The sequence below is a fragment of the Myotis nattereri genome (genome assembly GCF_964212035.1).
Source record: "Myotis nattereri genome assembly, chromosome: 17".
NCBI classification, from domain to species: Eukaryota; Metazoa; Chordata; class Mammalia; order Chiroptera; family Vespertilionidae; genus Myotis; species Myotis nattereri.
This window is the reverse complement of record NC_138092.1, coordinates 47899206-47915808: the sequence shown is the minus strand read 5'-3', so window position 1 is coordinate 47915808 and position 16603 is coordinate 47899206. Positions and strand designations below refer to the sequence as shown.

Here is a 16603-nt window from a genome sequence, read left to right as displayed (position 1 = left end):
GGACAGTGTGGATGAAATGGAAAAATGCCTAGAAAAATACAATTTTCCAAAGCTCAATCAGGAAGAATCAGAAAACCTGAATAGTCCAGTAATAACTGATGAAATAGAAGCAGCAATCAAAAAAACTCTCAACGGACGAAAGCCTGGGTCTGGATGGCTTCACAGGGGAGTTTTACCAGACATTCAAAGAAGAACTAACACCTATACTTCTTAAACTATTCCAAAAAATCCAAAAGGAAGGAACACTTCCAAGCTCTTTTTATAAACCCAGCATTATCCTAATTGTAAAACCAGATAAAGACACTACATAGAAAGAGAATACAGGCCAATATCCCTGATGAACATAGATGCTAAAATCCTCAACAAAATATTAGCAAATCAGATCCAGCATTACATTAGAAAGATCCTACACCATGACCAATGGGATTTATTCCAGAGATGCAAGGCTGGTACAATATCCACAAATCAATAAACATGACACATCACATAAACAAATGGAAAGACAAAAATCACATGATCATATCAAAAGATGCAGAAAAAGCATTTGAAAAAATCCAATACCCATATTTGATAAAAACTCTCAGCAAAGTGGGAATAGAGGGAGTATATCTCAACATGATAAAGGCCATATATGACAAACCTACAGCCAACATCAGACTGAATGGGCAAAAACTAAAGTTATTTTCCCTAAGAACAGGAGCAAGACAGTGATGTCCACTTTCACCACTCCTATTCAACATAGCACTGGAAGTGCTAGCCACAGCGATCAGACAAGAAGAAGAAATAAAAGGCATCCAAATTGGAAGGGAGGAAGTAAAACTCATTATTCTCAGATGACATGATATTGTAAAGTAGAAAACTCTAAAGACTCCACCAAAGAACTACTGGACTTAATAAAGAATTTGGCAGTGTAGCAGGATACAAAATCAACACCCCAAAATCGATGGCTTTTTTAGAATAATGAATTCTCAAAGAGAAACTAAACAAACAATCCCTTTACCATTGCAACAAAACAATTAAGATACTTAGGAATAAACTTAACCAAGGAGGTAAAAGACGTGTACTTGGAAAACTATAAGACATTGAAAAAAGAGATAGAGGGAGTTATAAACAAGTAGAAGAGTATACTGTGTTCATGGGTTGGTTGAATTAACATCATTAAAATGTCCATACTATGCAAAGCAATCTGTAGATTCAATGCAATCCCCATTAAAATACCAACAGCGTATTTCACAGATCGAGAACAAATAGTCCAAAAATTTATATGGAACCAAAAAAGACCCTGAATAGCTGCAGCAATCTTGAGAAAGAAGAAAAAAGTTGGAGGAATCACAAGACCATATATCAAGTTATACTGCAAAGCCACCGTAATCAGAACAGCCTGGTACTGGCACAAGAACAGGAAGATAGATCAATGGAACAGAGCAGAGAAGACCCCAGAAATCTACCCAAGCCATTACACTCAATATCTGACAAAGGAGGCAAGAGCATACAATGGAGTCAAGACAGTCTCTTCAGTAAATGGTGTTGGGAAAATTGTACAGATACTTGTAAAAAATAAAACTAGACCACCAACTTATACCATACACAAGAATAAACTCAAAATGGGTAAAATACTTAAACATAAGATGGGAAGCCATAAAAATCTTAGATACCAGAAATATCTCATAGCAATATATTTACTGATACAGCTCCTAGGACAATGGAAACTAAGGAGAAAATAAATAAATGGACTACGTTAAAATAAAAAGCTGCACAGCAAAAGAAACCATCAACAAAACAAGAAAGCCCACTGCATGGGAGAACATATTTGCCAATGTTAATCCGATAAGGGTTTAATCTCCAAAACTTATAGGGAACTCATACAACTTAACAAGTAAGACAAACCATCCAATAAAAAAAATGGGCAAAGGACCTGAATAGACACTTCTCCAAAGTGGACAGACAGAAGGTCAAGAGACATATGAAAACACGCTCAAAGTCACTGATCTATCAGAGAGATGCAAATCAAAATGACAATGAGGTACCATCTCATACCTGTCAGAATGGCTATCATCAACACATCAACAAACGACAAGTGCTGGTGAGGTTGTGGAGAAAAAGGATCCCTGTGCACTGCTGGTGGGAATGCAGACTGGTGCAGCCATTGGGGAAAACAGTATGGAGTTTCCTCAAAAATTAAAAATGGAACTCCCATTTGACCCAGTAATTCCACTTTTAGGAATATATCCCAAGAAATCAGAAACACCAATCAGAAAGAATATATGCACCCCTGTGTTTATAGCAGCACAATTTACAATAGCTAAGATTTGGAAACAGTCTAAGTGCCCATCAGCAGATGAGTGGATTAAAAAACTGTGGTACATCTACACCAGGGGTCCTCAAACTATGGCCCACGGGCCACATGCAAATACAAATATTGTATTTGTTCCCGTTTTTTTTTTTTACTTCAAAATAAGATATGTGCAGTGTGCATAGGAATTTGTTCATAGTTTTTTTTTAAACTATAGTCCGGCCCTCCAACGGTCTGAGGGACAGTGAACTGGTACCCTGTTTAAAAAGTTTGAGGACCCCTGATCTGATCTACACAATGGAATACTACACAGCTATGAAAAAGAAACTCTTACCATTTGTAACAGCATGGATGGACCTGGAGAGCATCATGCTAAGTGAAATAAGCCAGCTGGAGAAAGATAAATATCACGTGGTCTCACTCATTTGTAGAATATAATAAACAACATAAACTAATGAACAAAAATAGATCCAGAGACACAGAAGACTGTCCAACCTCAGAGGGAAGGCAGGGGGTTGTTGTGGGGGTAAGAGATCAACCAAAGGACTTGTATGCATGCATGTAAACATAACCAATGGACACAGTAGGGGGTGAGGGCCTATGCTGGGGTGTGGGAGCAGGCTGGGAGAGGCCAATGGGGGATAAAAGAGACCTATGTAATACTTTCAACAATAAAGATTTTAGAGTGCTCAGGGAAGACAAACAGTCCAATCAAAAAATGGGCAAAGGACCTAAAGAGACTCTTCTCCCAAGTGGACATACAGATGGCCAAGAGACATATGAAAAATGCTCAAAGTCACTGATGTATGCAATAGTAAAAAAGAACCTCTTACCCTCTGAGACAGCATGGAGGGACCTGGAGAGTATTGTGCTAGTGAAATAAGTCAGACAGAGAAAGACAAGTATCACATGATCTCACTCAATGTGGAATCTAAGTATCAAAATAAACCGGTGACGGAGTGGAGCCAGGGACATGGAAGCATGGAGTAGAGTGCGGAATCTCGGAGGGAAGGCAGGGAGGGTGGGCGGGTGGGTGCTAGTAATCAACCAAAGACCTTGTGTGCATATATGCATAACCCATGGACACAGACAATACAGAGGTGAAGGCCTGGGGGGTGCGGGTGCGGGGGCTGGAGGGTGTCAGTGGGGGAGGACATGTGTAATACTTTCAACAATAAAGATTTTTAAAAAATGGTCTAGTGCTCCAGGTAGTGGTTTCACCAGTTTTCTCTAAAGCTGTGTGAGTCCTAGTACGTATTCAGTCCCATCCTCCATCCTGCAGACATCCAGGTGGCTGCTGGGGGCAGGGCCAGAGCACAGCCACTCACCCGTCTGGTCCCTTTGGGAAGGACCTGAACATCTTGGGTGGGTGGAGCGGGAGGAGAGTGGAGCCTGGCCAGGAGCTGGGAATGGAGAGCTGTGTTCCTACCTGGTTACAAACAGCGTTAGATGTGATCTGAACACAGACCTGAAAGCGTGTGGTGCTCTGGAGAAATGACGGTGCGTCCGTCTGAGCACTGCTCTCGTTCTACTTTGGAAAGAGCCAGCGAATGCGTGAGGGGGAGCCCCACGCCGCCTCAGCGCTTCACCGGAGAGGCACTGAGTGTCGCTGCTCCTCTCCAGCGCCACCCGCAATCCCTTCTCTCCTCTTTAAAAGAACATTACGGAGCGGATGTGCTCCTCCTCTGCCAGTCTGTCTTTAATGATCTATTGCATGCCAGTATGTGGAAGTTAAAGTAAGGCTTTTGATTAAAACTTGGAAATGAGAGAAATAAGATTGTCTTTTGAAAGCTAAATTTGATAATTAATTCTTACAGATTAAAACTTGGGGAAAGTCATTTAAAAAATAATTTCTAGGTCAAGAAGTCCCGATTGTAACCTGACTTAATGTGTTCATCTAGAATAGGAAACATATGAAAACATACCTAACAGGAAACATATGTAAAGAAAAACACATCTTTTATTTATTTTTTAAAAAATATATTTTTATTGATTTCATAGAGGAAGGGAGAGGAAGAAAGATAGAAACTTCAACAATGAGAGGGAATCATTGATTGGCTGCCTCCTGCACACCCCCTACTATGGATTGAGCCTGCAACCCAGCCATGTGCCCTTGACGGGAATCGAACCCAGAACCCTTTGGTCTGCAGGCCAGTGCTCTACCCATTGAGCCAAACCAGCTAGGGCAAAACCACATCTTTTAAATCAGTGAGTTGCAGAGGCAAATACAAGCCATGCGCCCCTGAGGACCCTGCAGGGAGAGGGAGCTGGGATAGTTTCTCTCGCAGCAGCAGGCGTATTCTGGACATAGGCGCCCCTGGAGTGGCCGGTTTATCCTGTTAAGTCCCCTTTGTTCTGGCTCCTCGCTCACCCAGAGGACAGGGGCAGGCATCTCAGTCTACAGGAATTGTGGGAATTCTGCTGAATGGAATTGTTAAGCTCAGCTGCAGTTTTTATTTTATGTGGTCAATCAATAAATTAGCACTTGGGATTTGGATATCTGTCTTAAGCCTCGAGCGGGTGTGCGGTGGTGGGGGAGGGGAGGGCGAGGAGAGATCTGTTTTTGACACCCGAGAGGCAGGTGCAGTGAGGGAGGGAGGCGGGGAGGAGTGTTAGCCTGGAGGCCCTCTGGAGACGGCCAGCTTTCCTGTTGGCGAGCTCAGATTCAGCCTCTCCTTTGCTTACCTTCTACATACATGTGCTTAGCACTGACTCTTGCTTTAATGTTTTGAGAAAAATACATTAAACCACCTCTTGGTTCTGATGAGGAACATCGATGTTAGAGTGTTTAATAGCGTATATAATAATTCAGTAGCCTCATTAGCAAGTATTTTTGGTATACATAAGAGGAAGTGCTAATTTGTCTTTATTTCCAAAGGAGATTTCCTTTTTTTAAAAAAAACACGTGTTTCTTTATATAAACCTATAGCTCTTTTTTACTTGTTTTGGGCTCCTCTGCGTTCTTGCAGCCGGCACCTGGGCCCCAAAATGTCTTCCTGGACATTTGAGCTCAAGGATCTACCACTGACGGACAGCGGCTGAGTGTCCTGATCACAGCCTCTCTAGCGAGAATCCCAATCGTCTGAGCTCTTTTTTTTCCATTCAGTCCAAACAGTTTGTACATCACCAGGAGGGTAGCTATGGTCCAGGTGTCATGTGACGCTGGCCGAAGTGGCAGTGTGGCTGTTTGGCTGTAGGCAGCTTTTTTTAGGGTCCCCAGGAGGGGCCAGTAACATCTGGAGTCCTATTGATTTTGATTAATTTCTATCCTTCAAATATGGATCCAACATCAAGCAGGCAAAGAATTAGCAGATTTCTCTCAGAATCGATGCCCACCGTTCTAGGACAGAGAGAATGTGTGTGGGTCTTTTCCTGTGTTATGAAGACATTAAGTCTTGCCGGGAGCCGGTCCATCCTTGCTGTTTCAAGGGACCTGGCATATATGGCATACTGTTCTTAATATGTTTGCTCACCTTCTTGGCACTATGTGTTTTAACCAAGGTCACCTCTCTGAGAAAGGTTGTTTCCCCAGGTAGGGATTTTCCCCTGAAGTTAGGGAGGGAATAAAACCCCTTAACTAAGTGCCAGGCGGGTAATTAATCACTTTAACTACGAACAATCATGCTTAAGCTACATAATCTTTACTCCTTGGAATGGAGATAAGAAACGCCCTAACCTTTGGAATAGAGATTGATAGGATTGGAATCAACTGGTATAAATACAGATGTAACAAGACAACAGGACACAGAACCTAGACACAGAACCTACACAGAACCTAGAGACGGAAGAACTTCGCTGGAGAGAACATGGCAAAAGATCCTGGACAGAAACTGGCCACAGAACCTAGAGACAGAACCTAGCGAGAGAACCTGGCTGAAGAACCTAGAGACAGAACCTGGCTACAGAACCTGGATAGAACATGGCAAGAGAACCTGACTAGAACATGGTGACTGAACCTGGCTGGAGAACCTAGCGAGGGAACATGGCTACAGAACCTGGCTGGAGAACCTGGAGAACCTGGCTGGAGAACCTAGCAAGAGAACATGGACACAGAACCTGGCTGGAGATCCTAACCAGAACTTCGCTAGAGATCCTGAACAGAACTTGGCTGGAGATCCAGACCAGAACTTGGCTGGAGATTGTGGCTACAGATCCTGGCAAGGCTGCTGATCAACTGAACGCTCTCTCCGTGTCATTCCTTCTTCGCCGACTCCGTCCACACCTTTGGGGACCCCTGGACCTGCTGGGGTTGGACCCCAGCAAAGTCTGAAGATGTCCAAGTGGTTGGTTTACTCATTATCTTGACTACACCAGCTGCCAGCATATCTTGATTTATATCAAGATCATATTTCATATTATTACATATTAATGCAAAGCTAGTTTTGGGGAGCTACCCTGGAAACACATTGTTACTTGTAACAGCTGAGTCTTTGAGAAAATTAAATCTCACACACACGCGCGCGCGCGCACACACACACACGATTTTTAAAAAGGAATAGAGAATTAATACCTTAAATTGTCCAATTTACCCAAAGGAAATTATTTACCAAAAATGCTGTCAGAGTGTTCTAAACCCAATAACAGCATCAGCGGGATTCCCTGACTGTGAACCCAGGAAAGGCCTTCTTGTGAGGTGGCCTCTGTGGGAGGCGGCTGAGAGGCGGCGACCTTGACCCTGAGCGGTCAGTGAACGCATTGCCCTTGAGTAAGAAGTTGGTCCTAGTCAAATGGGCCGAATGTTATGTGAATGACCATTAAGAACACTTCATTTAATTGATGTGAAATACAAATGTCTCTTACTTAGAAAACTGGTGTGACTACTACCAAGGAGGCATATGTAAATCACTTAACATCACCAAATAGGCGATTTGTTTTGAACTTTCCTGTTCTGGTGACAAATAATACGTGGGAGAAAGATGGCCGAGGAGCCCTCCCCTGGCCTGGCTTGTGTGTGTGTGTACCTGTATGTGTGTGCACTGATTTTTGAGGGGAGGTGGCAGACATTAAATTGGGAGTCCCAAAGACCTGGGTTCCATTTTTTAAATATTTTTTTTTATTGATTTCAGAGAGGAAGGGAGAGAGAAATAGAAACATCAGTGATGAGAGAGAATCATTGATCAGCTGCCTTCTGCACGCTCTCTACTGGGGATTGCTCCTGCAATTGGGCATGTGCCCTGACCGGGAATCCAACTATGACCTCCTTGTTCAGAGGTCAGCGCTCAACCACTGAGCCAAACCGACTGGGTGATCTGGGTTTCATTCTTGATTCCGCCGTAACCTTGTACTTCTGAGCCGGGTGCTTGATGCCCAACAGATACAATTTCCACCAATGCTGTAAACATGCAAGGTTGAATTGTTGGCTGTTAGCTACTGGCTCAGGAGTAGAAGTACATATTAGAGTAACTTTGACCCCCTCCACCTCAAAAAGTAGATAATTCTTCACAGTGCCACAGGAACATGCTTCTAAAAGCCGACTTCTGTTTGTTTTATCTTGTCTCATCACCCGTGTACTAACTTCATTTTTCTCTTTTTAATGCTGCCTTAGTATACGCTCCATTCAGCATTCAATTAGCATGCCCGCCATGAGGTAAAGTATGTTTTTACAGTGTTGTTGGTCTTCTGCTTTCTTTGTCTCTGTTGAGATGATCACCAGGAACTTTCTGAAGTGGAAGCCAGAGTTCTCCCTAAACAAGCCGCTGCTTTAGGCTCTGGATCAGTTTTCGGCTGCTCCTCCTAGCACGATAGGATGGGTGTGAGAGCTCCATTAAATGCTGTGATTTCTTTAAAAAAAAAAATTATTTATTTTATTTTGTAAATCTATTGTTTTATACCTGAAATCTGTTTCGTTGAAAATATGACCACGACTCATCAAATAAACCCTTTCTTCTCACAAATGCCGGTGCCCGGACCTCCGTCCACCGTAGCTTAGTCACACTGCCCTTTCTCCACCCTCCATTTCCAGGTCCCTCATCCCCCAGGGACGTTTGGAACCACCCGTGATTTCATTCTGTCCTTTTTCATCAGGATGCCCTTGCAAATCCTACATGTCAGGACCTCACCTACCTCCCCAGAGAGGCAGGTGGAGGGTCACCAACAACCTGTTTGGCTTCACTGTCAGTGGGCAGCAGAACCACCTGGAGGGTTTGTTAAGGGCCCCCTGCTTGCCACCCCTCCGCCCCCCACCCCCCTCTAGAGTTTCTGATTTTGTCCGCCTAGGGTGGGACCTGAGAATCCGCACTGTGAACAGGTTGCCTAGAGCTACTGATGCAGCTAGTCCGGGACCACAGGTTGGGACTGGCTGCCCATGGGCACTGTGCAAGGAGGAAGGCCCTGTCCCCTCCCTCACCTTCGTCTTGGTGGCAGGAAGGGTATTCGAGGTTGGGTGGATAGTAACACGCAGCCACCCCATGGGAGTGACCAAGGCACTAGGTCCCCCTGGATGAATGTGGATGGGCCTGAAGGCGTGGGAGGGGCTCTCCGTGGCCAGAGCTTCTGCCCGGGGCAGCTTTGTGAAGCGGCGGAGCCAGGTGTCTGGGCTCCTTCCTCCTCTGTTATGAAGCCCCCTGGGGGCTGATCCCTGTTACAGGACCGCCTCCGCTGGCGTGTCCTGCTTGATGTGGATTCACGCAGGAGTCGTGCCAGGCAACATGTGGACTTAAACGCGAGTTCTAGAGCGTGGTGCCTTAGCCAGGCTAAACTGACCTGCGGTCACACGTTGGTTGGGGAAGTGACAAGAGTTGGTGTGTTACCTGACCAGTTGGTGTGTTACCACACATGCACTTGACTGTATCTCCGTTTATATGTCTTAGACTGGCTTTGTTTCTGGGCCAAAAGCATCGCTGTAGAAATCTTAGAATAGAAGTGGACAGTTTTCCACAATACACCTGTGTGTACGCCTGCACACCTGTGGGGTCGACAGAGATACCTGTTCTTTTGCTGAGAGTAATGGCTAAGAGGAATACAGTCAACTAATGATGGCTTCAACATTTGTGGCTTTCTTTTTTTTACTATATATATATGTATATATATATATATTTTTTTTCTCTCCATAGAAACTCCCCAACTTTCAAATCATTTGAAGAGAAGGTTGAAAACTTAAAGGCAAGTAGAGAGGTGAACATGGTTTTTTTATTATCTTGTTTGCTGCCTGAACTCTCTTTGGTGTGGGTAGATTACTATTTTAAAGAACTTTAATAACTTTATTATTTACATGATTAATACATTTAAGGTGATCAGTTTTAATCAGTGTTTTGAGTGTACGTTGTAGCATGGTAGCATCCTAAATGCTGAAAAGAAAAGAAATGTGTAATTTCTTAGAGACAGCTAAGTGTGTTTCATGATGTCTCTTCCTTTTTGAACTTCTTAAAAAGTCTAAAGTAGGGGGGACCAAGCCTGCCGGCGGTGATTTCGGAGACGTCTTGAATTCGACTGCCAGTGCTAGTGCCACGGCCACGGAGCCTCTTCCAGAGCAGACCCAGGCGGGCCCGTGAGGTCCTGCCGCTGTCCTGCACCACTGCCAGATGCTGCCAGCGGGACCCAAGCACATCTTGTCAGCGTTCATCGCCGTGAATCCCACCCCACGTGCTTTCATTTCGCCTTATGTATTCCTTTGACTAAATAGTCTGTGGGTTAAACAAAATAAAAATATCTTCACCTCTGTCCCTGGGAAACACCCTTCAATGTGCCTTTCAGGCCCTTGACGTAGGAAGCACCATTACACAAACACGGTGGTACCCGGGGACCCTCGCTAGGATGATTGGAGAAGTGGCAGGCTGTCAGCATGGATTCCCCGCTTCCCCAAATCGCTCTGGATCTGGGATGCCCGTTTGGTCTTTGTCTTCTATGTCATTTTCTTTTCCTCCTTTTTCAAACCTCTTTAAGTTTTCTGAATCCTGGTTATTAAAAGTCTTGGCATAATTTCCTTCACCTCCAAGGGAAGAACTACCAGCTGCAGACATTGTGGAATAGACATTGTTTGGGTGTGAGGTTATCTTATATCTTGGGTGCCTGAAGACAGAAAACTAAGTACATCAGTTCTACATCCCACTAGTTATCTATATATAAAAGCCTAAGCAACCCTTATGACCGAATGACTGGAACTACCGGTCGACCAGTCACTATGATGTGCACTGGCCACCAGGGGGCAGATGCTCAACGCAGGAGCTGCCCCCTGGTAGTCAGTGCACTCTCACAGCCAACCTCCTGTGGTCCCTCCCACTGTTTTTCCCCCTGGCCAGCAGGCCCCGATTGGCTTGGCCCAGATTGGGACTGGGTGAGATGGCCCCGAACGGCCATGATCGCCGGCCAGGCCTAGGGACCCCACCCATGCATGAATTCGTGCACTGGGCCTCTAGTAGTTTTATAAGTGACAATATGTACAGTAATTCAAACTCCTTAGTGACTGGAGAGGGACTCCACATCCTTGTCACCATTTGTGACAGTAATCATTTCAGTGCACTGGTTCTTATGCCACTTACATCACTCTGTTTTTCACTGGATTAAAGTTGTATTTCAGAGTATGCAGGATAACATTCTGAATCAAGCATGTTGTATTATCAATAGGTTGATATAGGAACACTGTCTTCAAATAATCAATTCAAAAGCCAGAAGTTTTTTAGACCTAGTTAGAGGTAAAAATGCTAAAATCAGTCATATTAGGGAAATCATTCCTGTCTTCATTTAATTCATTTCCCACCATTTAAAAATAAGAAGCACACAGAGTTATCTAATATAATTTGAACAGATTTTATACTAAGGGGTTGGTGATAACTCCACAGGATTTAATGCATTAATAAAAATCAACTCACCATTTTCTACTGACATGTTTTCAGTGTGTTAGAAATTATTACATGATTCTGCAGACATTGTGCCCTGCTTCAAACACTGCGTGTCAGGACTGAGTGCACCAGATACTCTGGAAGCAACTGCATGGAGGCATGTGCTCTGTTAATTGTAGCAGCTACTGATTCGTCACCACTACCTGTTCCTTCTGCTGTGTATGGTTATGGCCTATAATGTTGTATTTGTTATTTATCAAGTTGTGATAGTTTTATTATTGTTTATGCCAGATGTTAATTGCCAAGCTTGGAGTGACCTAAAGCGTTTTTAAAAAGCATGGCTAGATTCACTTGGACAGAAATTATCTTAAGAAACCACATTTGAAAATGCACAAGTGTTGACTGTTCTCAAGTAACATGCTGCCCGTCTTGATTATTAGAGCTTGTTAGCACTTTAGATGCAATAGGAACTCTGCTCTATTATGTGTAAAAAGCTTAATAAATTCTGTATGCCAATAGTATAGATCTCGATATTACTGTGAAACCAGTGGTCTGCAAACAGCTTGTTGTATTAAATAATCAGTGGGTGTCTATGCTAAAAAAGGGGGATGTTGTGTTTTACCATCCCCTTTAAAATCATCACTTAATGGGATTAGGCTAACATATTATAAATTATTTCCTTATAGAGGATTTAAGGCGAAGGTCATTGCAGCATTGTCCCCGAGGAGATCTGTAGAAATGTTTCTTTTTTAAATAGAAATATTGTGGTTACTCAGCATAACTGTTAAGTTATATTTTTCTACCAACTATGTCATCTTTAAGTTTTTTATCACAATACCTTTTCATCATGTTGTTTCTTGAGCATCCTGCTGTTACTATCTTTTCAACAAGGCAAAATGGAGTAAGACGGCAACTTTTTAGTTAAGTGAAATATCCTCAAGTCTCTTTAGCTTATGCAGAGAAGTGATAGAAATGGGGTAGAAATGGGGTGGGTGTGCGGGGGTATAGGCGATGGCTGTGAAAGGAGAAATCAGAGAATCACTACACTTAATCTAAAAATGATTTAATCTATTGCATAGTAAGTTGCCTCTTAAAGTAGTCAAAGTAGGGGGAGGGTGAATTTAGAAAAATAGACATGGGTTTGGAAATATTCAGAGTGGCCTTTGTGAGGATTCCACGTTATGAACTCCCAGTTCCCTCTGTTGTGTTTTATGTTTGACACTAAGAAAACGGCAACTTGAGAGCAAACTCTCAGATATTCAAGGATTCAAGAAGCTTCAGAGGCGATCACCTCTGAAATGCCCCCTTCTTACAAAGGAACTGTCTTTGGTGTATGGAGTTTGTGGGAATAAACAAAGAATTCTTTTGCTTATGAGGCCAAAGTAATCACTGGGAGAGAACTCACTGGATTATCATCTTGGTAACTCAAACTACTGAAATAGAGAAAAAAGCACGTTTAATTTGGGGTCACTATTTCTGGATCTGTTAATCAAGAAATGCACACTGTCTATTTTTCTTTTGTATAGCATTTGAAAACAATAAAAATTCTATACTTTGGGTTTGGGTCGTCTTGTATGTGTCACCTGAGGTGGGACAGCTTCTCTCCAGACCCTCCACGTCCTGGACATGGAGAAACACAAGCAGCTACCAAACAAAACTGAATCAGTGACTCCAACGGGAGGCTGCGTGCTGTCCACCCAGAGCCTTTGCAGGTGGATGTGTGTGAATGTGCCAGAGTGGGTGCTGGGGAAGGCCCTGTCAGGATCACATCGATTTCTCGTTTCTTTTTAAAAATAATTTTATTGAGGTATAACTGACATACCAAAATGACTCAAATTTAAGGGTACAGTTTAATGTTTCAACATATGTACACATTCACCAGATCACCACCACAGTCGACACAATGAACACTGCCCGGTGCCCCCCTCACCAGTTTCCTGTGCCCTTTTGTTACCTCTCCCCAGGCCCCTCTTCTCCTTGGTCTGCTTTTGGTCACTTGTTTGCGTTTTCTAGAATCCTTTATAAATTGGATCATACTGTACCCATTTCTTTATAGCTCTGAAAACCCAGATGAAAAATCATATTTTTGCCCTGAGGAGACATTTGTCTACTAACTAGTGAATGTCCCATTGTGATTTGATTAATTATAGGGACTATGTGAGATTACAGTTACTATAAAGCAGTATCACTTTTTAAAATATTTTTTTTATTGATTTCAGAGAGGAAGGGAGAGAGAGAAACATCAATGATGAGAGAGCATCATCGATTGGCTGCCTCCTGCACGCCCCCTATTGGGGGTCATGCCCTTGACCGGAATCGAACCCAGGACCCTTCAATCCACAGGCTGATGCTCTATCCACTGAGGCAAGCCAACGAGGGCAAGCAGTATCAACTTTCAAGTAAACTTGGAACCTTAGATTTCACAATTTTCATATTGTCCTCATTCTGAAATACAAATGAACCAAACTAAGGTAAGCCACCTGAGGGTGGGGTCTGCATGTGCCTGTCACCTGCCAGGATTTCATATTTAGAGAAAAGCTATAAGGCAACTAAAATCCTTGCCAACTCTCTATGTAATTTTGATGTTACTTAGTGAGATTGGCTGGTAGTGGTTATTTTAATGTGGTTTTCCTAGAATACAGCAAAAACCAATTTCGTTGTTTGAATATTTTTAAGTGGGTAATATCTTTCATTTTAACACTCCCATTTCAACGGGCTTTAAAGTCTCCCCCTTGGTTTCTAGGCTTGAATCTCTGTTCTTGTTTTTCAGTTTGCCTATTTCCTGGCATTCTCTTATTTCAACGCCTTAAATGTTATGCCTGTCCCCACTCACCTTCTACATGAACTCCCTCCCTAATGATCGTCTTCTTCTCTATGGCTGAAAAGACTTGAGATACTAACATCTCCCCATTGTATGGCTAGCCCTATCCTTCCCCCCCAGGTTTTCATGCAAGCTTAAGAGGCTTGCATTTCTAATCACCTCCATATCACCACTAGTAGTCACTCTTTATTGAGCTTTCATTAAGTGCTAGCATTGTATGCTCATTTCCTTTAATATTTTACCCAAGGATGTGGCAGCATCACCTTTTCATAGATGAGATCACAGCCAGGGGATGTGGAGCCAGGACTTGAACTACTTCCTATTCACTTTCCTTACCATTGGCCATCTCTAATGTTTTTACAAAGCTTACCAACTACTTGCAAGCGATAGGGGGAACGGCCTATATAATAAAGAAGGTGGGGCTCCAGGGGTAGAGCAGGGTCAGAATCTGATGAAGACACTGCACCAGCGCTGATGCTATGGTTGGTGCTTGAATAGGTTGGTGCTTCTCTCGGCCCTATGGAGGCTCGGGCGCTGAGAGTGGCTCCGGGACCCTGTGCGGATACCTCCTTGCTGATATGCCCATCCTCCCATTTGATGCTCTGATGCTATGCTAAAGGCAGAGAACTTAGCACAACTTGAAATCAGCTGATACAAACTCACTCATATATTAAAAACTTGAAGATTTGTCCCAATACCTGTTGTTAGAATCCTCAAGGAATTTATCATCTGGCTGAGGCAGGACAGGAACACAATACATCTGTTATTTAAGAGCTGGGATGTTACTAATCCATTTGTCCTGTAGATACTGATGTAGGTTTACACGCACTTCCTTAAATTGAACACAGGGTCTAATAATTTGGTTTTACCGGTGAGGGAATCAAATTAACATTAAATTGGGTTGCCTGCGGCCAAGATTAGTCCAGACTAGATTTAAGGGTTCTTTTTAATTTTTATTGATTTCAGAGAGGAAGGGAGAGAATCATTGACTGGCTGCCGCCTACACGCCCCCCACTGGGGATGAAGCCCGCAACCGGAGCATGTGCCCTTGACAGGAATCGAACCCAGGACCTTTCAGTCCGCAGGCTGATGCTCTATCCACTGAGCCAAATTGGCTAGGGTGAATTAAGGGGTCTTAAGGTCACAGGCCAATGTTCATTGTAAGTTACCACACTTGTCCCGAAAGTAGAAGGAAAGAGCAACAGCCATACAGAATAATGCAAAAACGTCTTGTGCAAGATGCAAGTAATGGCCAAGGGAAATACATGGTTAAAGTGCCCTGAAGGAAGAACTCACTTGGAGTGGAATTTATCTTAAAAATCACTAATTACAGATAAGTAATTACAGAACTAATATAAGATTGTTGGGCAGAAGATGGTTGGGCAGCTTAATTCGTAAACATTTGTTCAATATGGGATTGGGCTCGGCTTTGAAGAGCGTGGACAAAACCTGTGAATTAACATGGGGGAAAAACTCGGAGAAAAATCACGAGTGAGGGTGGGGCCTCCGGTGGCGCATATTTAAGCCCATCCGGAGCCTCTCAATCCCTAGGAGGGCTCTGAGATGTGGGGATGACAAGCGGGTCTCGGGAAGCCTCGTGTTGGTGAAGGTGGGTGGACCGGCCGCAGGACAGGCAGAGACCAACTGGGAGCAGGATTTCACAGATGTCCGAGGCCGGTGTCGGCCGTCCAACAGCAAAATGGGGGCGCAGACGCTGAACAAAACTACTGTAAGTCAATCCATGGCGTATTAAGAAGTGCCCAGTGGCATAGCAAATACCCGGGAGCCCGACCGTGCGTATTTGGGGTCCGACAAAGACCCGAAGAGCGGTGGGGGCCGAGCCGTGCGGCCACCTGGGCACACGCGCAGGCGGCGGGACAGCATGTGCAGCGGGACCAGGCCCACGCGATGCCTGGGAGGGCGAAACTCCCGGGGCGAAAACGCTGTCCCCGCTAAACGAAGCGGACCGCGGCCAGCACGGGACCTCCAGCCACGGACTTGCCCCGCCAGGTTCCCGGCTCGCCTCCAACTCCGCGCATGCGCTGGCTACACCGCGCCCCGCCCGCAGGTAGTGCTGTGCGGAAGTGGGCGGGGCGACGGAAGCCCCGCCCGTGACCTGCGCGCTGGCGGAGAGGTTGAAGGTCAGAGGTTCAGTCTGGAGCCGTCATGGCGGCGCTGTGTCGGCCCCGTGCCGTGACTGCCGAGAGTCGTTTCCTGCGCATGTTCCTCTTCTCTCGGCCCTATGGAGGCTCGGGCGCTGAGAGTGGCTCCGGGAGCCAGAGTTCCGAGTCCACGGAGGATAGAGCGCGCCCCGGCGGCTTCGCGAGCGCTCTGGAGCGGCACTCGGAGTTGCAGCGGAGGGCGGAGCTCGGGCAGTCCCGGGTGAGTCGCGGGAGCTGTGCCAGTGACGTGGGAGGCGGGGCCTTGGCGGGGGCGGGGCCTGGCGCGGGGAGTGGAACGCGGAGCCGGGGCGGAGCCCGGAATGGGGGCGGGGCTGAGGTCCTGGGCGGGGCCTGGGGGCGGGGCTGGCTTGCTTCTTGGCCCACTGGACACTTTGAACAGAGCGCGCGCTGTTGTAGTTTCTCCTCCTTTTGTGGCGCTTTTGTGCGGTATTTACATGCTGGACCTTCGCGCGTGTCTTCTGATGCGAGCTGGGGCGACCCCTGGACTGGAGGCGAATCGGACTCGCACCGGCGAGCTGAGCTCTCTGCT

The 16603-nt window shown here is 45.0% G+C and overlaps 2 protein-coding genes across 8 annotated transcripts in view; both read left to right on the top strand.

Moving 5' to 3' along the window:
* Positions 1–12627, top strand: part of TPD52 (tumor protein D52) — a gene marked incomplete at its 5' end in the record, with an annotated part of 74431 nt that extends 61804 nt beyond the window's left edge. The window contains 3 exons of one of the 6 annotated variants that reach the window (XM_081111337.1): positions 7839–7880; positions 9346–9394; positions 9664–12627. In XM_081111337.1, coding sequence (XP_080967463.1) covers positions 7839–7880; positions 9346–9394; positions 9664–9783 — 211 coding nt within the window. In that variant the 3' untranslated portion in view covers positions 9784–12627. Of the gene's footprint in view, positions 1–7838; positions 7881–9345; positions 9407–9663 lie in introns of all 6 variants that reach the window. The other 5 variants (XM_081111340.1, XM_081111341.1, XM_081111339.1 and 2 more) reach the window with 5 other exon arrangements.
* A 3395-nt stretch (positions 12628–16022) lies between these two features.
* MRPS28 (mitochondrial ribosomal protein S28) overlaps positions 16023–16603 on the top strand; it is a 107057-nt gene continuing 106476 nt past the window's right edge. Inside the window, exon 1 of one of the 2 annotated variants that reach the window (XM_081111344.1) lies at positions 16023–16273. In XM_081111344.1, coding sequence (XP_080967470.1) covers positions 16058–16273 — 216 coding nt within the window. In that variant the 5' untranslated portion in view covers positions 16023–16057. The remainder of the gene's footprint in view (positions 16274–16603) is intronic. The other variant, XM_081111343.1, reaches the window with a different exon arrangement.